Genomic DNA, 26,048 nt, shown 5'->3' on the forward strand with positions numbered 1-26,048 from the left:
TCGCCTACGGCTCGTGTCGCAAACTTCGTCATCGTGAGTAATAGCCATCATTACATGCTCGTTAAATAATGTACTATTAATCATTTTTAAAGTACCTATTTAGACATAATACTTTTTATCAAATAAACCTGGTTTAAACCAAATAAACCTGGTTTAAACCAAAAAACCTGTTTTTGGGTTTTTCAAAAAAAACCTTGGCTTTTGCCAACCCTGGGTTCCGACGCTTTTTCAACGCATATTCGCAGCTTTAACACATTTTAACACTTATAACACTTTGGACGCTTTTTAGAGGAATTGCGGACCTCTCTAAACGTAAGTTTTTGTTATTCTGGGACGTTTTTAATGCTTCTTCGACGTTTTGCCACATTTTTACACTTTTATAAAGCTTTTTAGACAATTTTGATTAGACTTCACGAAACTTTTTACAATTTTTGTCAATACCTTAAAGCAAGAAACCCACTATGAACGCCCGGCACAGCACAGCCCGGCACGTCCAAAAACCCATTTGTAACGGCCGGCACGGCACCGGAAAAATGATCATATATTTTAAAAACTATCGTAAAATAAACGTTTTTAAAAGACATAAACTACACAATTTTAAAGAATATGCATCATGTTAAAAAAACGAATTCATGGTTAAAAGATAATGTACGTACCTGTCCATTGATCAAAATTTTCGGATATTTGTACCCATGTATTGTCCTTTTTCTTACTATCATGATAACTTGAGTCCGATGCATCATACAAAAATGGGTATTCTCTGACACTCTCAATGAAAAGTTCGTCCATATTATTTTATTTCAAAAGAAACAACGCGCTTTCAATTAAAAAATCAACAATATATCTGCTTATTACCAATTATGACGCACTGGCGCCGACTGGCCGTTCAGGCCGTTCGACTTCAACGGATTTTATTCTCCTCGGATAATTTTGGCCGTTCCGTTTGCGTGCTGGCCTGTGCCGGGCCGAGCCGGCCGCTCATAATGGGTTACGTTACATTTAAAACTATACAAATGAATTTGGACTGTCCTGTGCCGGGCCGGGCTGTGCCGTGCCGGCCGTTCATAATGGGTTTCTTGCTTAATAGTTTTTAGCGATTTTTCTGTTGGTGATGCCGACGCTTGAGATTGATTGCGCTTGGTGCGTTTCTTGTTAAAGAGTCAAAGATCAAAATGTGTTGATCAGATAGGCAATATAGGAAAATTATGAAAACAGAAAACATCTTTTAAATTAGAATTGACACAAGTTTCACTAAAAGCTAAAAGTGTAACAATAACACATACAGTGTGGTGCAAATGAAAGCAATAAATTCGTTATTTCGTAAGTCGGCAACTTTAAGGAAAAATCCTGAAACAAGTCGATTTTCATTTTTAAATTATGATTTTTGACATAATTACATACTAGTGACGTCATCTATCGGGACGTGATGACGTAATGAATGATTTTTCTAAATGAGAATAGGAATCATTTGAAATGTTATTCAATTCTTTATTCAGTAATATAAACATTAACATAATTAATTATACAATTACATTTGTACACACAATTTTTTAAATTAAATTAATTGACACAGAAATCAGAATACAGAAAAAAGGTTCATTTGACAAATAAATATTACTTTTCGCTTAAATTCAGTTTTAAAGCTGTCACCCACCTACCTCTTGGCAGTTTGAACATAGCATTTAAGTGAAAAGCAATGTTTATTTGTTAAATTTTTTTCTTTTTTCTGACAGCAGTCAGCAGTAAAATGCATGTAAAATTGAATTAAATAAATTACATACATTCTCCTGTTTGTGTTAATTAAGATAATTTAAAAAATAAATTGGAAACCCTGAATAAATAATTATGGTAATGTTTATACACTAAGCAGGAAAATTAACGCAACACCTTAAAAATAAGGCATTTTTGATGTCTCGAATTTTATAGCCTTATCCTTATCATACTGTGTTTTTTTCTAAAAGTTCGGAACACCCTGTGGAATATTCTCGCACTTATAAAATATTGAAATTAAAACCTAACTATAGCCTCAGGTTTTCTTAAAATTTTGTTTCTTGATTAATTTGCTTATATTGGAAAATAAAAAAGTTAGGTACTTTAACAACTAGCCATGTTTTTCGTCAATAAATCCTCATTTTCTGCTTAGTTTAAAACCACGTCTAAAATAGGCTATGAGAAGTTAAGAATTTGATAAATTTCAAAACTGTTAACAGTCAAAATGTGTCTGGTGTGTTGTGAAAATTAGTAGATTTATTATTATTTAAAATTTCAATTAGGTCCGTAATTGTTTTTGTTGTTTGGTGAAAATGGAACGCACTCCAAGGAATTTGACCCGTGATGAGTGTGTTCAAGTAGAGATGTTGAAAAAGTATCTATTCGTTACAAAGTACTCGTTACTTACGAATACCGAAAGTAACGATTACTATACGAAGAGGCAAATCGTTACTTTGATTACTCTGATTACTTCGTACCAATCGTATCAGAGCGAGTAACGACTATTGCATCTACTTTGATTACTCTGATTACTTCGTTACTTCGTATCAGAGCAAGCAATGACTATTGTATCTACTTTGATTATTTCGTTACTTTCTACCAATCGTATCTCAGCAAGTAAAAACAGATCGGTGAAGGTCGTTGTCGTTGTTATATCGGAATACCTATACAAAATACCTACCTACTGAGAAATACGATTCTCGGTATGATTACCGGTACTCAAATACAAAAGTAATCATAGTATTCAAAGTAACGAATACGGTAAATGATTACTTTATACAAAAGTAACGATTTGTAACGAATACTCGAAAGTAACTATAATCAATATCACTATGTTCAAGGAGTGACCTTACATAGCGAAGGACTTAGCTACCATGCTATCGACTCCTTATATTGGTAACAATTTTTTGCTAATGCACGATAATGCAAGAGCTGTAACCGAATATTTAAAACAGGTAAATCTTCGGACTTTTGAATTGGCCACCGCATAGTCCAGATCTAAACCCAATCGAACATTTGTGGGACATAATTGGCAGTAGAGTAGTCCCAAACGCTGTGGGACAGCGTTTGCCATCTCCTAGAACCACACAAGAAGTAGAGACAGTAGCTCTCGAGATTTGGAATGAGATTGTTAAAGACCAAATAGCAAACATCATTTGTAATATAAATGTACATATCTCTTTTTAGTCCAGGGCGGATCTGTTTTGAGATGGACGTTGAGAGGTGACTCAAATTTTTTTGCGGAAATTGCTTGAAAATAACTCAACTAATAATATTTGAGTTATCCTCCCACTCAAAATGGTCCGGAACATTGTTTAAATAATCAAAATTTCAAAATATGAAGGAAAAATTTGATTTTTTTATTGGTTTTTTGATTATAACTTTAAAATTGTTCATTTCTGAGAAAAGTTGTATTAACATAAAAGTTGCGTAATTAAAGTTACTACAATATAGAATTGGTTAAAAATTTTAAAAATAGTCACCCTTGTTGCAAATTAGCAATAATTGCGAAAAAAACCATACAAAAACAAGTATTCGCATTTTACGTTTTTAAACCATTTATGCTAAACTTAGGACCTTCATATTTTACCCAGAAAAACTTTATGACATAGTAAAACAACACTATAAATTTAATTAAGATCGGTTTAATAGATTTTGCAAAATAAATTTTGCAATCCAGCTTTCACAAAAAAAATTCATTTTTTTTAAATGTTGCAGGACTGAAAATAAAGCAGATAGCAAGTTGAATTTTTTTTTTGCTTATAGAAGTGTACTGTACCTTTCATATGCAATTTGCAAAAGTAAAATCGATTAATTACCACGGCGTCAGGAAATTTTTTAAAAAAACATTAATTTTTGGTGCTACGCGTAGGACAGCGGTGTTCGATTCACACAAGTTAATTTCTACCAAAATTTCTTCTAATCTTTATCCAATATATTATTTTCTTACTCTATATTTTGTTGTATTTTAATATGTATTTTAATTCCACAAAAATCAAACTAAATTTATTATTGTTTGTGAAATATTGTTTAAACAATTGCATATGTTTAAAAATAATAAACTTTTATTCTCCAAGTTAAAATATATGAACAAAGAAAATTTTTGCTATAAAAAGTGTTATTTCAAAGGATAAAGTCTGTGTTTTTATTTTGCAACAAACAAATTTATTTATTTATATCGAAATGTAATAAAAATTAAAATGTATCAATCATTATCAAAGGTCACTGGAATGCCCAATGAGAGCAAACTATCTGCTGTCCTGCGCGTAGCACCAATAATTAATGTTTATTTAAAAAAATTTCTGACGCCGTGGTAGTTAATCGATTTTAATTTTGCAAATTGCAACAGTTCACTTCTACATGCAAAAAAAATTCAACTTGCTATTTGCTTTATTTTTATTCCTATAACATTTTGAAAAAATGAATTTTTTTTGCGAAAGCTGGATTGCAAAATTTATTTTGCAAAATCTGTTAAACCTATCTTAATTAAATTTACAGTTTTATTTTATTGTATCATAAAGTTTTTCTGGGTGAAATATGAAGGTCCTAAGTGTAAAATAAATGGTTTAAAAACGTAAAATGCGAATACTTGTTTTTGCATGGTTTTTTCGCAATTATTGCTATTTTGCAGCAAGGGTGACTATTTTTTAAATTTTTAACCAATTCTATATTGTAGGAAATTTAATTACGCAACTTTTATGTTAGTAAAACTTTTCTCGGAAATGAATAGTTTTAAAGTTATAATCAAAAAACGAAGAAAAAAATTAAATTTTCCCTTCATTTTTTGACATTTTGATTATTTAAACAATGTTCCGGACCTTTTTGAGAGGGAGGATAACTCAAATATTATTATTTGAGTTATTTTCAAGCAATTTCTGCAAAAAAATTTGAGTCACCTCTCAACGTCCAAATGTACTAATATTTTTACAGATGCGCCCTGGTCTATTTATTATCGAACATAAACGAATGAATCAAACAACAAAAAGTTAAGAAAGCCTATGGCTACAATGGTGTTTTAATTTCAATATTTTATGAGCGCTAGAATATTTCACAGGGTGTTCCGAACTTTTAGAAAACACAGTATGAATCGCACATCTGGTATATAATGGTAACTTACTTGTCTAGCAATAATATTATTACAGGAAAATTATTAAAGAATAAGGCAATAACATATTAAAAAAATCACTCAAATCGGACAATAGGTTTAGGAAATTCGAGACATCAAAAATGTCCCATTTTTAAGGTGGTGCGTTAATATTGCTGCTTAGTGTATTACTGAATAGAGAATTGAACAACTTTTCAAATGACCTATCACACGACCCCTATTCTCACTAAAAAAAATCATCGATTACGTCATCACGCTCAATTGGATGACGTCACTAGTATGATATATATGTCAGAAAATCATAATTTAATAATAAAAATCGACCTATTTCAGGATTATTCCTTAAAATTGCCGGCTTACGAAATAACGAATTTATTCATTCAGAACAACATTAATTTTATTTGCATCATACTGTATAAATTAATGAATAGAAGAAATAATACCTATAGGAGACAGGCTACAGTCTGCTAAATATGGCATCTCAAAAGGCAGTGAGTGTTTTCTATCCATGAGGACCGGAGGATTTACTGGAGAGAATCCTTTTCCGGATAACATGGAGTGGCAATCTTCTCTATCAGTACAACTTCCAGTATTTGTGTCGAAATTAAAAAGATTCTTATAAAGAACATCGTTTTCGTCAGTCTTTTGTTGGGCTTCTGAGGGCAGAAGGTATGGCTTAAGCATTTCTTCTATGTGTGGTGGCAACACCGGAGGTAGAGAGAGAGCAGTCTGTGTCGCACCTGCAAAAATAGATTAACTGCTGATCAGAGAGTTATTAAGGACTCGGCACATTCGTAATTTACAACAATTTATAGGCCAGTCACGGTTCCCGGGAAGGGGGGTTATCGTGGGAGGTCTTGTCACTGGGAATTTTCCAGCGTCTACTTATTTCTTAATGATTCTTTAGTCAAAATTCACTGAGAGCGAAATCGCAGCACGTTCTTTTTTTAACTGAGCGCGAAATGAATTTTTTCTGTACAAAACTCTACTATTCCGTAAGTATTTTACATTGTTTTAAATTCACATTGTATTATCAATATTTTTTCTTTCAAAAACTATCTGAAGTAGTTTTGAGGACATTAATACATTAACCTGAATTTTTTCAGATTTTTATGACTACTCTAAGGCCACTTTTTGAGGCTTTGAAAATGATTTTTTCACTTATTTGGCACTTTTAAACGCTTTCAGATAGTGCTCTTTTTCCGGGTGTGAGTATATAAATATCCTTTATTAAGCTTAATGATATTATTAGTATTATAAAGACAAAATACAAGCTTAAATTATGCGCCAATATAAAAAATTAACTAATATATAAGAGAGACATATTTTTGCATTACATGTGTTACAGGTAGAAATTCAATAACCATGTTTAAAATACCATGAACGCATATTTAAAAGGCATTATAATATCATAATAATATTATTATTAAAAAAAAATTGTTTTCTTTTTTAGTACAAAAAATGTTGTAACACTTTGCCAATTTATTATACATCTAATATCTCTAATTTTTAAATATTTTGCGGTCAACATATATCTGCATATTTATTTATATAATAAATAAATAATATATTATAATTATGTATGTTATCGAATTTCTACCTATAACATCTATAATGCAAAAATACGTATGCCACTTATATATTCTCGGACAAAAATATTGCATATGCATGTGGAATGAAATTTTTTGTGCTGCTATCTTTAGCCCCCCTGTATCATAGGAGTAGGATTTTTTTCCGAATGTCATTTTTTAAAGTATCACATAAATGCTATAGTCGGATTTAAATCTGATCTGGACTATATACTGGCCAGTGTAATTTTTAAATTGAATCTCATCAAGATAAGTATTCACTATACTAGCGACAAGAAGAAGTGCATTAGCACCAATATGTCATATCCAATATGGCTTTCAAATGGCAAAACATTATCTTCTAAAATGTTTTCAATGTACATATCAGTTGGCATTCGCCTAATCACCTTCACGTGTTCGGTATGTCCTTTCAAAGCAGTACCGCTCCGTAGCACTATGTCGCCACCACCAAAACTAACGCTCTGTATGTTACAATTATTGACATACTGTTTACCAACTCTTCTGTAGACGAAGTCTTGTAAATCTTGTTTCCATATGGTGACCGGTATGCCAGATGTAACCTCATAAAGAGGGTTAATTTTAGTGGTGGCGGCACAGTGCTATGGAGTGGTATTTGTTGGTAAGGAGATACTGAACTTGTGGAGGTGATTGGGTGAATGACAGCTGATATGCACATTAAAAACATTTTAGAAGATCATGTTTTGCCATTCACCAGCCATATTGGATAACAAATTCGTGTACCATGATGCAGGTCTTAATGTCGGTAGAATAGTGAATACTTACGTTGATGAGATTGAATTTTAAAAAAAATTATATTGGCCACCATATAGCCCACATTAAATTTAAATCCGATTATACCATTTATATGAAACATTAAAACATCGGATTCTGAAATAGCTATGACACTGGGGGGCAGCACAAATTTTTTTTATTTCACACGCTAATTTCAAAATATGGAATATTTTTGTCCGTGAGTGTATATTAGTATATTTTTCAAGTTGGCGCCTAATTTAAGCTTGTATTTTGTGTTTATATATATACTAATAATATCATTAAATTGAATAAAGTATATTTATATACTTACACCCGGAAAAAAGCACTATCTCAAAAGCGTTTAAAAGGGTAAAAATAGTGAAAAAATCATTTTCAAAGCCTCAAAAAGTGGTCTTAGAGTAGTCAGAAAAATCTGAAAAAATTTTGGCTAATGTATTAATGTCCCCAAAACTATTTTTGATAGTTTTTGAAAGAAAGAAATATTGGTAATACAATGTGAATTTCAAACGATGTAAAATACTTACGGAATAGTAGAGCTTTGTGCAGAAAAAATTCATTTCGCGCTCAGTTAAAAAAAGAACGTGCTGCGATTTCGCTCTCGGTGAATTTTGACTAAAGAATCATTAAGAAATAAGTAGACGCCGAAAAATTCCCAGTGACAAGACCTTCCACGATAACCCTCCTTCCCGGGAACCGTGCAGTACACATTAAATGACATTTTCCTCTTCACGACGGATTTGCTTGAAAATTTGGATTTAGATTCCTCTTACCCTCTATTTCACTTTTGGACTTAAATACAGGGTGGCTTTCTTACTTTTACTTGGAGGGTGAAAGTCAACATTTCTCGGGATGAAAAAACATACCTACGTTCAAAATAATAGACAAACTAACCAATTTTAAACAATCTTTGTTCTATAGAGTTTTTCACTAAGTCAATACTTTTCGAGTTATTTGAGAGTGAATATGTTTATTTTTCACCAAAAAAAGCACGTTCTTAGACGGCTTTTCGCAAATAACTCAAAAAGTAAGTAATTTATCGAAAAAAATATTCTTTGCAATAATATAGCTTATATAAAAAAGTGAAAACCGATTATATATGAAGTGTCTAGACGTAGTAGAAGCAGAATTGTAGCTCAAGAAAAGTAGGTTCTTATTCGTCAAATTCCAAATCGAATATTTCAACGTGAAATAACCAAAAAATGAAGAAATTTTCGGGAAAAAGTCATGACAACTTATTGGTTTTTTTTACAATAACTCTGTTAATTTTTGTGATATCAAGTTCGCCTGAAAACCATTTGAAAGGTAATTTCAAGGGTTGCAACATCGTATTAAATTCAATCTTTTAAATCCCTTATTTTTTAAAGATAAAAGATTAAAAGGCCCCGGTTAAGTAAAGTCACAGTAAAATTTAAACGTTTCTATCTCGGTTATCTTTAATCCTACGAAAATTAAAAAAAAAGTAAAATCTCTGTTGAAAAAAGTTAAATTTTCGTTCTCTATAATTTTTGACATATATCGGTATATATATTTTTATAGTTATTATCAAAAGAAACTTTGAAAAATTTTGATTACTTTGTCATTTTTTTTTTTCAAAAGTATGCATTCTAAACCGGTCAAAACTTTTGAGGTCATTATGCTAAAATAATTAAATCATAGGGATTACCATAAATTTTAATTGTCGTAGAAATAGCGTATGTTTCATTTTTCACTTTTTCCTAAAAAAATCGAAAGGGTCCTCTTACTTTCATCCTAACTGGTTTACTTTTGGTGGTGTTAACTTCTTCTCGAGCGCATTTGATAGGTATTGTTTAGTAATTAACTATTTAAATGGGAAATAAGCCACAATGAAATTGAAAAAAATAATTTTATTAACGTTTCGACGCCCAAATCAAGTGTCGTTGTCAAAATACAAAATACTACTAAATTAAACAAAAATGTTGTTGCTTAGTAAAAAATTCTTCTAATAATTTATTTAACTCATTTATATCGGCAATTCAGACATATATTATACATTTTAAAGTAGAAGACTTTAAAATGATATTGCCAATATTTATGAGTTGCGTTCCTGGGACGACTTTACTGAAAGATAGTTCATTCGATTACATGAAATCAACCCCAACTCAAGAATATCCGCCACAAAAAAATCATAGCATGTGATCTGTCTTTAAAAAGACAACCAAATGCAACGGTGACAGTAAAATTCTCGCGTTAGAGATTCCATAGTAAATCACGAGGAAAAACCAGGAAAAAACCTCATTTAAAGACAGATCACATGCTATGATTTTTTTGTGGCGGATATTCTTGAGTTGGGGTTGATTTCATGTAATCCAATGAACTATCAGTAAAGTCGTCCCAGGAACGCAACTCATAAATATTGGCAATATCATTTTAAAGTCTTCTACTTTATAAATATATGTATAATATATATAGTATAATATATGTCTGAATTGCCGATATAAATGAGTCAGATTAAATAAATTATTAGAAGAATTTTTTACTAAGCAACAACATTTTTGTTTAATTTAGTAGTATTTTGTATTTGGACAACGACACCCGATTTGGGCGTCAAAACGTTAAAAAAATTATTTTTTTCAATTTAATTGTGGCTTATTTTCCATTTAAATAGTTAATTATAAAAATGCCACAAGGAAATAGCTTCAGAACAGTATTGTTTAGTATTTTGAAAATTTATAAAATGTATCTTTTTCCCGTTATTTATTCAGTTAATTAAGTACTTATATCTCAATGAGAATTAATACTATAGTCGGTTCGCTAAACTCAGACACAACTGGCTAGTGATTTTAGTAGGTAATTTTTTTGTTTCTGGCCAATTTTGCCAAAATTGGCAAAATTACTAACTATTTACTATTTAGTAATTATCTTTTTTTTTGCAATTTTATCAAATTGGCAAAATTATTAAAATCACTAGCCAGTCGTGTCTGAGTTTAGCGAACCGACTATAAAAGGTTTTTCAAGTAAGGAATTTATTCAACTTTTTATTACCTTCAATTTTGGCAATGATAACTTTTTTGTAAAAAGGTTTTTGGGCTATCTACGAAAAGCTGCTTTAAAACATGCATTTATTTTCACGAAAAATCAACATTTTTGATCTTTAATAATGGTAGGGGAGCAAAGTATGCTAAATGTGCAGTCATTCGAGCGCTTTGGGGACCTATTGGGTTATGATTATTAGGTCCTAAAACCAAAAAAAGTTAAGTAAAATTTTCCATTTTAGCGGGCGCTTGCTATTTTTTAATTTAATTTTCCATTTCCATTAATTGTTTTTTGCAAATTGAATCCAAATCTGCAATAAAAAATGAGGGTTCCCATTTAAAATTTTAAAGTAACCCCCCACCCCACCTCCGTGGGGGGTCGCGTTTGGTACCATTCAATATATTTTTCAAAAATATTAAATAAGTGTATTTTGCAGTTTTTCGATGTGATGTTTATTTTGTTAAATATTGCGGGATTTGTATTTAAAATTTTAAATTTACCCCCCACCCCTCTCTGTGAGGGGTCATGTTTGGTATCTTTCATAGATTTTTGAAAAATATTGAACGTGCAGTTTTTAGTTTTTCGATCTGACGTTTATTTCGCGAAATATTCGCTTTTTTCTTGTGAAACTTTGTGACTCACCAATTTCCTTACGCCCCACATACGGCAAATTTCACATTTTAGAACGACAAAAGTCAATTTTCAAATAATATAACAACTAAGCCAAAGTAACTTTTATCTATTCTCTGATAATCAGTCTATTCGTAAGAAAGGGTTTCTATTGAAAAGGGCATCAGGGGATCATGCGCATGAACAGAGGGTCAGCTACCTGCCAGCACTACCCGTCAGCCTTTAGTCAACCTTTAGTTGCGTTTGAATCTTCAACGTAGTTGGTGCTGTCCTGTATTTTTGTCTAGTGACCGTGTCAAACTTTTTACCATGGAAGCTGAAGCGTCAGGTATGTACTTGTAAATGATATAATTATTGCACTTAAACATTAAAGGATAGATATGTAAAAATAATAATTTATAAATGAGAGTTCTGTAGTCGAATTTTACTCAAATTTAAATATTTACTTTAGCTTATACAAAAAGTACCGTTAACTTTTTTTGTTTCTAAGAATCGGCATATATTTGTGATTCCAATGCAGGTAGAAACACTTCCCCTCATGGCCCCCATAAATAATAGTATCTCTTTGTTCGCAGGTAGTTGCATTGCGCTTAAACATTACATTAAAGGATAGATATGTAAAAATAATAATTTATAAATGAGAGTTCTGTAGTCGAATTTTACTCAAATTTAAATCTTTACTTTAGCTTATACAAAAAGTACCGTTTAGTAGGTACCGTTAACTTTTTTTGTTTCTAAGAATCTGCATATATTTGTGATTCCAATGCAGGTAGAAACACTTCCCCTCATGTCCCCCATAAATAATAGTATCTCTTTGTTCGCAGGTAGTCGTGATTACCCTGGATCTCGTGAAAAGAAAATTCGTAAAAAAGAACTATTTGTTGTGTTAAAAAAAGATCATTTTTTCAATTTATCATCATTGCAGTGCATTAAATGATTACAAAAGTACATTGTAGAAAAGTTTAGTGTTAGTGAAAGTGTTCCCCTAACAACTGCTATAAAACTATTTGTATCAAAACTTTTATCCAAGTGGCGAACTTGTAAATACATGCTTGACCGCTTTGAAAAGAACAATATTGTATGGCTTAATGGATACTTGACGATACAACGTATGTCACAGCAGACACCTCCAGATAACAGAAGACGCGGAAGACCACGAAAACTCTTCGATTGCAGCTCTGATCGCAGTAAGCAAAGACAAATTGAACCCTTTGTCTCTGAAATGAGTTCAAGCGAGATTTGCTTGGCTGCACAGTCAAGCTTAATAAAATCAGGCAAAAGAACCGCAGCGCAAGTTGTAAAGTTAGTTACAACTTCAACACCAAGAAGATTGAGAAAAATGAAATATGCGCGTGAGTCAACTTCAACAGTGCAACAATACACTCCCGATGAAGCTCTGGCACTTGTTGTCGATTTAGGCCTTACTAAAGAGGATTACATAACGATGCAAAGGGGAGCAAAGAAAAGAGGAGCAGACATTTATCCCTCATACCCAATACTTACAAAAGCTAAGAAAAGTTGTTACCCATCAAATATTAAAATCACAGAAACAGAAGCTTCAGTACCTTTGCAAGATATTTTAAATCTAACCATTCAAAGGCTAGTACAAGTGCAATCTGAAGTATTGCTGCAAAATATTTCCGAGGAGGTTTGTGATTGATGTTTTCTATAAATGGGGCCTAGACGGAAGTGGTGGGCACAGTATTTATAAACAAAATTTTTCTAACAATTCACTATACGCAGATTCAAACATTATTTTAGCAACCATAGTATCTTTGGAAATATCTATGAGGGATGGCGATAACAAAAAAATCTTTTGGAAAAATTCTAGTCCATCGTCTACAAGATATTGCCGGCCAGTTAGCTTCAAACTAATGAAAGAAAGCAGTGAAAATACAAAAACAGAATATACCAGTATCCAGGCTCAAATTGATAACTTGCTCACTACAGAAATAACCTTAGGTAACAAAGAATTGTCATTTAAGCATATAGCGATATGTACGATGCTTGATGGAAAAACGGTAAATATTTTAACAGAAACGTCTTCATCGCAAGCTTGCAATGTTTGTAAAGCCACACCTAAAATTCTTAACGACTTGGAGATCCTGAAAACCAGACCATGTGACGTGGATACTTTTAAATTTGGTATTTCTGTACTTCACGCACACTTGAGATGTTTAGAATATTTAAATATTTCTTATAAATTGGAACTCCAAGAGTGGCAAGCGAGAGGCAATGAAGCCAACGAAAAGGTGAAGAAAAGACGACAACACATTAGCAATCTTTTTTATAAAGAAATGGGCCTTGTTGTCGACCAACCAAAACAAGGAGGAGGGAACAGCAATGACGGGAACACAGCACGAAAATTTTTTGACAATCCTTTCTTGGTATCCAAAATAACGGGCTTAGACAAAGATTTGATAGAGCGGTTTTCCAATATCTTAAGCACTCTGTCTAGTGGGCATTACATTAATGAAACAGTTTTTAAGAAATATTGTTATGATACGGCTGAAATGGCTATTAGATTGTATGGTTGGTATAAAATGAGCGCCACTGTCCACAAACTACTTTTACATGGACCTGATATAATAACCTCATTAAGCTTACCAGTGGGCCAACTGACCGAAGACGTTATAGAAGCAGGTCATAAAGATTACAAAAAATTTCGTCAATTTCATTCTAGGAAAACGTCAAGGAAGGAAACCAACGAAGATATTTTTCACTGGATGTTGATATATTCTGACCCCATTATAACTAGTCGCAGAAAAAAACCAAAATCGAATAAAAAAAAATTCAACTCAGTTGTCCTTGGTTTGTTAAGACTACCAACATTTTTGACTACTGAAGAAGTTTTGTGTTTAGACGAAGAATCCTCAGAGATTTAATATTTTTAATAATTTCATTTTTATAATTCTACACTTAATTGTATTATCTAATAAATGCGTAGTTTAAAACACTTTTTTATTTATTTTTATTTATTTATTTTCTATTTATTTTATTATGTTTATTATTTTATCCAAAACCAAAATCGAATAATTTATTTTTTATTTATTTTATTATTTTTATTATTTTATCCAAAACCAAAATGGAATAATTTATTTTTTATTTATTTTAATATTTTTATTATTTTATCCAAAACCAAAATCGAATAATTTATTTTTTATTTATTTTATTATTTTTATAATTCTACACTTAATTGTATTATCTAATAAATGCGTAGTTTAAAACACTTTTTTATTTATTTTTATTTATTTATTTTATTATTTTTATTATTTTATCCAAAACCAAAATCGAATAATTTATTTTTTATTTATTTTATTATTTTTATTATTTTATCGAAAACCAAAATAGTATAAAAAACCAAAATCGAATAAAAAAAAATTCAACTCAGTTCTCCTTGGTATGTTAAGACTACCAACATTTTTGACTACTGAAGAAGTTTTGTGTTTAGACGAAGAATCCTCAGAGATTTAATATTTTTAATTATTATTATATTTATTTTTTAAAAAAAGATGCTAGCTGCAGCTATAGGTAGTTTATTGTTACTAATCCATACTAACTACAAAACTTTTCTACTACCAGTAGTAACTTAAACTATCAGAGATACTTTTGTCGTCCTAAAATGTAGAAATTGCCCGCGCCCCCCGCTCAAATCGTCAGATTTTTTAAATATACACTGTTTTGCATGTACTTAACTTACCTTATCTTAATCTGACAATTTCGAGTATTTTTAAGGATAGATTTTTATTTTCGGGCCCCCCTAAACGAATTCCCCTGTGTTGAGAGCCAATATATGGCAGAGGTACATCTGCAGGGTACCACGTTTCTCCCCATATGATAATCTGACGCGCTCGAGTAACTGCAAAAATCCCCGCTTGGGCTCCCCTACCATAACTCAAAAAGTATCGATTTATTTTAGTAACTTATAATATGTTGCGTATTCAGTAACTTATTGTTATAAAACTGACTTTTCTATTTTATTATTTATATTTTTAGGCACTAAGTTTAATTTAAATAAAGGAAGACTTACTTATATTATTTTATTTACATCACTTATTTAATTTACTTAATAGTTACAAATAACTCAAACTAACACATCTAATTTATTTACAAACTCAAATTTATGATTTTACTAACTGAAACATAATAATTCCGATAACTAATAGTCCAAGTAATGAAGCTTAAAATAGGACAAAACCTCGCAATTTTTACAGAATGGATCGATTTGCTTGAAAATTTGAGAATAAGTAGTGGATAGTCCAAGGATCAAAATCTATATGAGGCCGAAAGGCGCTTTTACCATAGGGGTGGTTGCCACCCCATCTCGGGGGGTGGAAATTTTTTATTTTATTTTGACAGCAAAAGTTGGTAAACACATTAATTCTAAGCAAAAAACGTTCTATACATTTTTTTGATAAAAGTAATAGTTTTCGATTTATTCGCTATCGAAAGTGTTGGTTTAAATCGAAAAAATCATTGTTTTTAATCAGTTTTCTGCTAATAAGTCAAAAAGTTTCCGTTCTATCAAAACAAGTTTGCTTAACAAAAATGTACCTTTTGAAAAAATAAACAAAATCGTTTTTATAATTTGCTTTAAAACCAATAGTAATCGAGCTATACTTTATTATATGTTAGCTCTTCTTCGTAAAATGCTAAATATTGTAGTTTCAAAGTCAAAAGACGGGAAAACTATGCATTTTTCGAGGATAACTTGTTCAAGCTAATTTAAAGTATTTAAAAATATCTATCTCCAGAAATAAAAAAAATAGTCCCTAGCTCAAAAATTAAGTGACTTATAGTAAAAAGAATGTCAGTCCCTATTTTTTTTTTCAGCGAAAAACTGATCGTAAACTTCCCCCTACTCTCCACCCTAATTAAAATTGGTCATTAACCTTATTTGGTCTTCTTAATTTATGTATTGTTAATAGGTTCCAGAGGTTTGACCGGCTTAGAATGATTAGTTTAAAAAAAATGAATTAAAAGCGAATAACGAATTTTTGTAGTTTGGTAAAAAATGCCAATTTCTTCAGAATAGAAAAATTAGCATCAGAGATACGAAAAAATATTTAAATATAAAATTGTAGCTTATTTAATTCCCAAGAACCTGGTTTGCAAAAATTTTTTCTACGGCAAAAATTGAGTGAGCTATTGAAAATTAAAACTTGTAATAACATGCAAAAACCATCTTTACCAACCCTTTCAGTCACCTCTTTTTGCGAATGAGGATTTTAAAATGATATAATATTAATAGCCCTGTAGGTCCTGTAAAAACCTACAAAATTCTTTTTTAACAAACTTTCTAGGATAAAAAATAAAAAAGTTACGGTTAAAAAATCAATATATTTTTTTGAAAAAAAAAGGAGATATCTAATTGGAAGCATAATAATGTAAGTTAGCGGTGTTCTTAGTCATCGGCCTTATTCATTCTTCTTTATTTATGTATTATTCATAGATTCCAAAAGTTTGACTGGCTTAGAATGATTAGTTTTTAAAAAAATGTAGTTAAAAGCGAATAACGAATTTTTGTAGTTTGGTAAAAAATGCCTTTTGCTTCAGAATAGAAAGAGTAGCATCAGAGATACGAAAAAATATTTAAATATAAAATTGTAGCTTATTTAATTCCCAAGAAATTGGATTGCAAAACTTTTTTTCTACGGCAAAAATTGAGTGAATAGTAAATGAGTATAATACCGAAAAACATTGATTTTTTCGATATAAAACTAACACTTTCGATAGCGAATAAATCGAACACTATTAATTTTATCAAAAAAATGTATATAGAATTTTTTGCTTAAAATGAATGTTTTTATCAACTTTTGCAGTTAAAATTATAATAAAAAATTTCCACCCCGAGATGGGGTGGCAACCACCCTCATGGTAAAAGCGCCTTTCGGCATTATATAGATTTTGATCCTTGGAGTATCCACTACTTATTCTCAAATTTTCAAGCAAATCGATCCATTCTGTAAAAATTGCGAGGTGAAAAGCTATGGTTCCTGGACTATAATACATTTCAAAATAGACGGCGAACAACTCGATTCGGATACAATAATTATTACACGTCGATAACTGACTTACTAATTCCAAAAACCCCTATTTATACATTATTACAATGTTCCAGAATAAGAAAGATTATTACGGAAGAATTTATCTTATCCTAGAATAACAATCGAAGGGTTATTTACACAATAACAAAGCAGGTAAAATCGAATTTACCAGAAAAGGATCGAACATCATAAATCAATAGTTTGTTTACGTTAAAGATAAAATAGGCCAGGTCGTGAGTAGCCTGCATCGTCACATTGCCTCCACCTTAAAAGATGGTTCCTTGCCGGGACTCGAACTGGATGCTGGTACCTGCAACTTGACCCTCTTTTACAACTCCCAGTTGTATAAAAGTGGCAACGGACGGTCCGCACCAGTAACTATGCGGATTGCAACAGACTAAAACCTGGACCTCGGTCACAGTATAAAGATTGACAGTAGAACCACTCGCCGAAAAATTGTAAGTAAAATCTGTAGTCGCGCATGGCGACCGCGCAATGTTCTTAGTCGCTTTTGCCCCACTCTCGCATTGCTAGTCGCATAGAAACATACGGGTTTTAACAGGGAAAACCCGCATCCACCACTGGTGAATTATCAATTGCGTACTGCGGGTATTACTTCTTGAGATCAAAGTGCCAACAGAGAAGTGGTTTTGGTTTCGGTGTCTTTAAAGATTTCTTTCACCATATTGCGGACAACTCTCCAGTCTAGTTGGCGGCATTCTAACTTTGGCATGGCTAACTTTTGCACGTCGGACTCCAACACGTGCTCTCTCAATTGAATTAATGCATCCCATACATCTTGGTAGGTAGGTTGGTCATGGGCAGTGTCTTTTGTTACCAGAAAGAATAGGTAACGTGATGCATGTTGAAGTTTCAATGCTTTGCCAGGAGCTGGCAGTTGGCATTGAAGTTCTGCAACTCGATCAAACTTTCTTCGAAAGGCAGATGCCACCCCTCGTGCGTCTTTGATACTGGCCGGGATGGTATGGGCCAGTGAATAGTCATCGGGAAGTGCGAGTAGATCTCGATTTTCTTCAGTGGTAACACCAAGTCTCGATTTACCGGTACCTCCATAGGCCCCCATGAACTCCTCAAACGTGAGGTCAGGTATTTCTCGAACTTGGTTTACTTTCACTTCTTCATCTACGTCGTGGTCTCCCTCGTACGGCGCCAACCGTTTATGGTGGACTATCATCGGCTTTCCCCTAGGAATCTTGCTTATTCGGTAGATAACGTCATTAATTTTCTTGACAATGAGGTACGGACCTTCCCAGAACTGCTGCAACTTGGGAGAACAACCTGTTCGCTTCTTTGGATTATAAAGCCAGACTTTGTCGTTCTCCTTGAAACATCCCTTCTCGGCTTGGGTATCGTATCGTTTCTTCATTCGGTCGCTAGCGATCTGAAGATGGGAACGGACCAACTCATGTATATCGTCCATCCTTCTTCGCAATTCGTTCACATAATCCTCACCAGCCACATCTTCTCCAGGTCGACATCCAAACTCTAAATCACAGGGTAGACGCATCTCGCGTCCAAATAGGACTTTTGCTGGTGTTTGTCCCGTTGATTCATTAATAGCAGATCTATAGGCCATTGCGAAGAACGGAAGGTACTGGCCCCAGTCTCGCTGATGATTAGACACCATCTTTGTCAAATACTTGCCGACTGTCTTATTCATACGCTCCACTATTCCATCCGATTGCGGGTGATAGGCCGTGGTTCTTGTCTTCTTCATGCCTAGTTTATCACAGATTCCCTGAAATAGATCGCTCTCAAAGTTCCTTCCTTGGTCACTATGGATCTCTAGAGGCACTCCATATCGGCTGATGCAGTCTTTGATTAACACATCTGCAATAGTGGCGGCCTTCTGGTCTGGAATTGCGTAGATCTCAACCCATTTCGTGAAGTAATCCATTACCACCAACATGTATTTGCCTCCATTTTCACTTTCTGGAAATGGCCCGGCAATATCCAAAGCTATTCTTTCAAACGGACTTCCAACATTGTACTGTCTCATAGGAGCCTTTCTTTTCCGGTGGGGTCCGTTACTTGTAGCACAGGTAGTACATTTCTTACACCAGTCCTTCACATCGTCGGAAATATTCATCCAATAAAATCGTTCCCGAATTCTCTGAAGGGTTTTCTTTACACCAAAATGCCTTCCTGATGGACTGTCGTGTAACTGACGAAGTACTTCGGCCACTCTGCTCTTTGGAATCACCAACTGTGTTCTCATCGCTGAACCATCATCATTTTCCATTCCTCGTTTAAGCAAGCTGTCTTCCAAGATAAATGAGTCCCACTGTGCCCAACACGTCTTAACTACTGAGCCTAGGCTTGATAATTCTTGCCAACATGGTCGACGATTTTTTTCTTTCCATTTTCCAATCTTCTGTAAAACTGGATCTTTTTCTTGTTCTTCCTTGATCTTGGTAGGCGTCCACTCGTCGTTAACCACTGTTGTTCTTAGTACTGCTGCTTCCTTTGACTCCGTTTTGTTGCAATGGGAACACTCTGCTGGGCACGGCCTTCTAGATAGATAATCAGCGTTCCTGTGGCTAACTCCGGCCCGATGCTCGATCTTGAGCTCATATTCTTGAAGTCATTCAATCCATCTGGCTATCTGATCCTCTGGATTCTTAAACTGCATTAACCATTTAAGGGCGGCATGGTCAGTTCGGATTAGAAACTTCCTTCCATAGAGGTATTGATAGAAGTGTTCTACTGATTTCACTACTGCTAGAAGTTCTCTTCTCGTGACGCAGTAATTTCGTTCAGGTTTTGAAAGCACTTTACTAAAATATCCCAGAACTCGTTCCTGTCCTTGAATCTGAGACAGCACTCCTGCAATTCCCACATTACTTGCATCCGTATCTAAGATGAACTCTCCTTCTGGCAGTGGATACCCTAGTATTGGCGCTGTAATTAAATGCCTCTTCAAGGTTTCAAAGGCCGTTTGGCAGTCTCCATCCCAGCAATAATCCCTTGCTTCCTCTGTAAGTCGCGTTAATGGCTTAGCGATATCTGCAAACTTCTTAATGAATCTCCGTTAGTAAGTACATAGTCCCAGAAAACTTCTCACTTGATGTTTATCAGTTGGTTCAGGCCATTCCTTAACGGAATCAATTTTTCCTTTATTCACGGCCACTCCTTCTTTGCTGACTATATGACCTAAATAATTGACTTCACTTTGAAATAGCTGGAATTACTTGGGGTTTAACATTAACTGGGCAGCTTTAAGCCGATTAAAAACGTCTTCTAAATTCTTCAGGTGGTCTTCAAACGTCTCCCCCAAAACGATTATGTCGTCTAAATACACCAGGCACGTTTTCCAAGATACCCCTCCCAACACATTTTCCATAAGCCTCTCAAATGTCGCAGGAGCATTACAGAGTCCAAACGGCATAACGTTGAATTCCCATAATCCAGATCCTGTAGTGAAGGCCGTCTTCTCCTTGTCTACTGAGTCCATTTCTACCTGCCAATATCCAGACTTCAAGTCCAACGTAGAAAACAATTTACTTCCAGCCAATGTGTCCAACGTGTCGTCGATCCGAGGCAGAGGATAACTATCTTTCTTGGTAACGTTGTTCAACAAACGGTAGTCCACAAAGAACCTCGTAGTTCCATCTTTCTTCTTGACCAGGACCACCGGAGAGACCCATGGGCTCGTAGAAGGTTGTATCACCCCGTCTTTCTTCATTTCTTGAACAATCCTTTCAGCTTCCTCTCTCTTCGCCTGTGGTAGTCGTCGAGCTGTTTGACGAATTGACCTAGCGTTTCCAGTGTCAATTTTATGTTTGACAACGGTAGTTCTTCCTATCTTTCCTCCTTTCGGTACGAATATCTCACGATATTGCCGAAGAAATTCCCTTAATTTCCTTTTCTCCACTTGGTTTAGAGACTGGCCTGCAACTGCAACCATTTGGTCAAACTTGTCGTTGGAATTATCTGATGTTGTCGTCTGGCGGATTATGGACGTCACGGGTACACAAGTTCCTACTTTTGTCTCCTTCTTGATAGTCACCGGGTAGTCATTGACATTAGTCAATCTTACGGGAATTTCTTTCGCAGAAGTAACTAATTCCTTTCCAATTATGTTTCCTCGGCCAACCTCCTCGTCGTGGTTCCATGGCTCCATCATAACAGGTGTTCCTTCTTCTACAATTCCCTGTAGCCGCGCTACGATGATCGTTTCACTCCTCGCAGGGACAACTGTATCTTCTTTAATAGCTGCTAGTACAGTGCTGTCATCATGTGGATGAAGAAATACCTCCCGTTGCCAACTTTGATTACCCTGTTCTTAAAATCCAATTGAAATCCATGCAAATTCATTACGTCCATTCCTAATATAACATATTTTTCGATGTCTGCAACTATGACAGTATGGACGAACTTTTCGGCTCCAATCCCTAATTGTATCTGGATTTCTCCGTGGATGTTGGCATTTTCACCTGTGACAGCCCGCAGTCGCAACCTGGTTGGTAAGAGTTTCTTACGGCTGTTTATAACTGACGGTCGTATAATGGTCCTGGTCGCTCCGGTATCCACCAACAATGTATACTTTTTACCATTTATTTCTCCATCTACATATACACTATCTTCACGACATTTCAAAGAAGCTATTAGTATTAGATGGTCTTTAGAGAAGTTCTGAGTCGAGGCTGCCCCCCTAGGGTCTGTCCGTTCTCTTATTTCCTGCTGGCGAGTTTCTTGATTTGCGTTCTTACTTAAACTCCGTGCGTGTCCATTTTCGCCACAACTGCAGCAATTTATGGTCTTCGTTTTCTTCGATGTAATGCCTTTCACCATATTTACCAGCTGGTCAAGTTTGTCTTCATCCTCTTCTTCTTTCACAGTTCGAACTGTACTGTACTCACCAGAGGCCTGCGTAGCTGATCAAACTCGAGGGCCGCGGACAATACATCGACCAGCGTCTTGTGAGGAGCTAATCGCAGTGTTCTCTGCATTTCAAAATCACGAAGACCATCAATAAATGTTTGAACAGCCAACATTTCCATCATGTCTTCGGGAGCTGTTGGATAAGCAAATCGTACTAGCCTGGCAATATCTAGCTCATATTCTTGAAGAGCTTCATCTTTCTTTTGTCGTCGGTTTTTAAGCCGCGCCTGATAAACATACTCCAAATGTTCGTGCCCATAGCGCATGTTTAGTCTCTTCATAAGTTGTTCAAAATTATTCGTCTCCTCTACAGCTATGGTCTGGAGTACATCCAAAGCCTCTCCTCGAAGAGCAATAACCAGATTTACAGCTGTCTTTTTCAGACCATCCGTTCGCTCTTGAAACTGTTTCAAACTGTTTCTTATAGTTGTTCCATGATGACTTTCCGTCGAAATTTGGCACCTTAACACGAGCATGACTTACACTCCCTTCAACTATCGGCCGTGGCTCCAATTTGTATTTGGTTTCATCATCTTTAACGTCTGTTAAGATGGGTTCCATCCCTTTGTCTACTTTTTCCGTTTCCTCCATTTTCTTTTCCATTTCTTTGATCTTTTCTTCAAAAGTAGATTTTAGAGATGATATCTTGTCGTCAAAATCCGAAGTGACTTTAGAGATCTCGTTAGTCATCTTGCTTTCAAGGGATGAAATATCACCCGAAACTTTCAACATCTCACTAGAAACTTTATGTTCTAATGATGTTATATCCGCCGAAACTTTGTTCTCTAGCGATTAATGTCTGTCGAAACTTTCAAAACATCCGAGGAAACTTTGGAGATTTCACTAGAAACTTTGTTCTCTAACGATGTAATGTCTGTCGAAACTTGGGAGATTTCACTAGACACTTTGTTCTCTAACGATGTAATTTCCGTCGAAACTTTCGAAATCAAAGCAGCATGCTTGTCTTCAAACAAATAGGTTTCTGGACATTCATCTTGCAGAGCGTTCTTTAGACGTTCGACTAGATTAGCCTTTTTCCCAGTAGTGTCCATGTCTCTCTCTTCTAACTCGTTGCGTAGCTCCTTAACGAGCAGATCAGTAATTTTCTGCTTATGCTGTGAAGACATGGCCACACACTTTATTTATTACAATTTATATTTATTTATTTTTAAAGATTCCACACTGTATTTACGCGAATTTATGTTAATTTTCTTTTTTTTTTAATATCCCACTTCTGACACCACTGTTATAAAACTGACTTTTCTATTTTATTATTTATATTTTAGGCACTAAGTTTAATTTAAATAAAGGAAGACATATTATTTTATTTACATCACTTATTTAATTTACTTAATAGTTACAAATAACTCAAACTAACACATCTAATTTATTTACAAACTCAAATTTATGATTTTACTAACTAAAACATAATAATTCCGATAACTAATACATTTCAAAATAGACGGCGAACAACTCGATTCGGATAAAATAATTATTACACGTCGATAACTGACTTACTAATTCCAAAAACCCCTATTTATACATTATTACAATGTTCCAGAATAAAAAAGATTATTACGGAAGAATTCATCTTATTCTAGAATAACAATCGAAGGGTTATTTACACAATAGCAAAGCAGGTAAAATCGAATTTACCAGAAAAGGATCGAACATCATAAATCAATAGTTTGTTTCCGTTAAAGGTAAAATAGGCCAGGTCCTGAGTAGCCTGCATCGTCACATTATGATATATATAATAAATGTTGCTTAAAATTGGTGCATCTATCGATTTTTGGGGTTATTTTTAATAAAATAATTTTCAACCACAAGAAGGGGTGACATCCACCCCCAGGCTAAAAGCGCAAGTTGGCACCATGTCATTATTGTTTCTTGAGGTATACTCTAACTACTTACCAATTTTCATGAAAATCGATGGAAGTTCAACGAAATTGGAGGTGAAAACTTTTCATTTTTTTATAAGCTACATTTTTTTAAGAATTTTTTCGATAAAATACTTACTTTTGAGTTATTTTCGAAAACGTGATTTTGTTGAAAAATGAACACTTTCACTCGGAAATAAGTATTGATTTTGTGAAAAACTTTATAGAACAAAAGTTGCTTAAAATTAGACAGTTTATCCATTTTTGGACTTATTTTGAACGTATGTTTTTTCACCCCCCAAGTAAAAGCAGCCAACGGCACCACAAGTCCAAAAGTGAAGTGGAGGCAAAGAGGAACCTAAACAAAAATTTTCATGCAGTTCAGTGGAGACACAGAAAATTACACGGTATCGCCGTGTTTCACCTTCATTTACTGACCTATTAAATGTAGTAATAACAATAAACATTTCAATTAATCAAGGAATAATAAAACACAAACCATCACAATATTCCTTAGGTTCGGTCAACTTAAATAAGTTTTCTGCACTATCAGTCACTAGTGGCACTCTAACAACTTCGACCATTGGGCTAGGAACAATCACCTTGTCATTAAAGAATTCATCGATTTTTTGCTGTGCCATAGATTCAATATGGGGGTCTTCTTCGAACACGTGTTGGCTAATAGTTGCTTCATCTATATCGGCGGGTTTCAAACTTGAAATGTCGTCTATAGTCCACACAAACTTTTCTTCAGTCTTGGGGGTTGATACAGTGGCAAATACAGATGGGCTGTAATTTGAACGAATTTATTAGAACCTTTATTTGATTTTTATTTAGCAAAAAAATTATAGGTTTAGGAAGACCCACTCATTTGGTGATGTCAATCTACGAATGAAACATTGAAATCTGACATTAATGAAAATAACTTACTTAATTGTCTCCAGTGCATTCATACAGCAAGACAAAAGTCAAAGTTAAATACTGTGTTTATATTATAGGATTAATTTATGAGTATGTCTTACAGTGGAACATCATGGTTTAATTCGCTCAGATGATAAAGGATTCGGCAAAATTTATCTATTAGGAAAATTAAGAATCCAGGTAATGAAAAACTGGGTAATGAAAAAGTGGATGAGTTGGCCAAAGATGCAATAAAAAAAGGTGAGATACTAACTCACATATTATCGACAGATGCAATAAATGACGTCAAAGTTAGAATAAATAAAATATGGAAAAAAGAATGGAAAAATATTACAAGCATGTCAAAAAATTTATATTTTTCTTTACATCAAGAACTTCCTCTGCCACCTGAATACATATTTAAATATAACCTGCCAAAGCAAGATATTTCTACTATCGTCAGATTAAAAACTCGACACGGGAAATATGAGGCACATCTGCACAAATTAGGAATAATTAATTCATCAGTCTGTTTTTGTGATAATGTTTCGATTATAGATTAAGGGCCGGTTGTTCGAAAGCTAATCAACAATGATCATTATCAAATATTTAATTACTGTCACCAACTGTCAATATCAACTTTGTTTGGGTTCCTGAAAACATAATATGAAATTACTTAATCAATTATGTTAATAATTGTTATGTTAATTGATTAACTAATCTCATAATTTTAATCAATTATGTTTTCAGCAACCCAATAAAAGTTGACATTGACAGTTTTGGTGACAGTAATTAAATATTTGATAGTGATCATTGTTGATTAGCGTTCGAACAACCGGCCCTTAAACCATATTTTCTTGGAATGCAAAATTAACGAGAGATTTACGACAAACACAAGTTCATTTTCCAATTAGTATAGAATATCTACTAAGTTGTCATAAAATGGAAATATTTAAATTACTCATAAACTACTTGAAAGAAACAAATATAATCATTTAAGTGAAATACGTGTAAATATAACAAAACTAATAAATTGAGGTAAAAACAAAATAAAAATCTGTGGCTAACGGACTCGCATCCAAGCCATTTTTTCACACACACACACACACACACACACAAGAATCCAGGTACTAATATTAAAGAAATAAAATGACTAAAGCTTAAGAGTCATTACACAAACAAATGAAGCTAAACTAGTAGCATGACAACTTGTTTGTATGACATTCTTTGGATC

General features: G+C 33.8%; 1 protein-coding gene across 2 annotated transcripts in view; it reads right to left on the reverse strand.

Annotated features, from left to right (window-relative positions):
• The window catches only part of LOC126880077 (protein aurora borealis), a 101,494-nt gene that overhangs the window by 46,530 nt on the left and 28,916 nt on the right, over positions 1–26,048 (reverse strand). For both annotated transcript variants that reach the window (XM_050643741.1, XM_050643742.1), the window contains exons 2-3: positions 24,414–24,703; positions 5,539–5,835 (exon numbers count right to left, since the gene is read on the reverse strand). In XM_050643741.1, coding sequence (XP_050499698.1) covers positions 5,539–5,835; positions 24,414–24,703 — 587 coding nt within the window. The remainder of the gene's footprint in view (positions 1–5,538; positions 5,836–24,413; positions 24,704–26,048) is intronic.

This window comes from Diabrotica virgifera, chromosome 2 (genome assembly GCF_917563875.1).
Source record: "Diabrotica virgifera virgifera chromosome 2, PGI_DIABVI_V3a".
Classification (NCBI taxonomy): Eukaryota; Metazoa; Arthropoda; class Insecta; order Coleoptera; family Chrysomelidae; genus Diabrotica; species Diabrotica virgifera.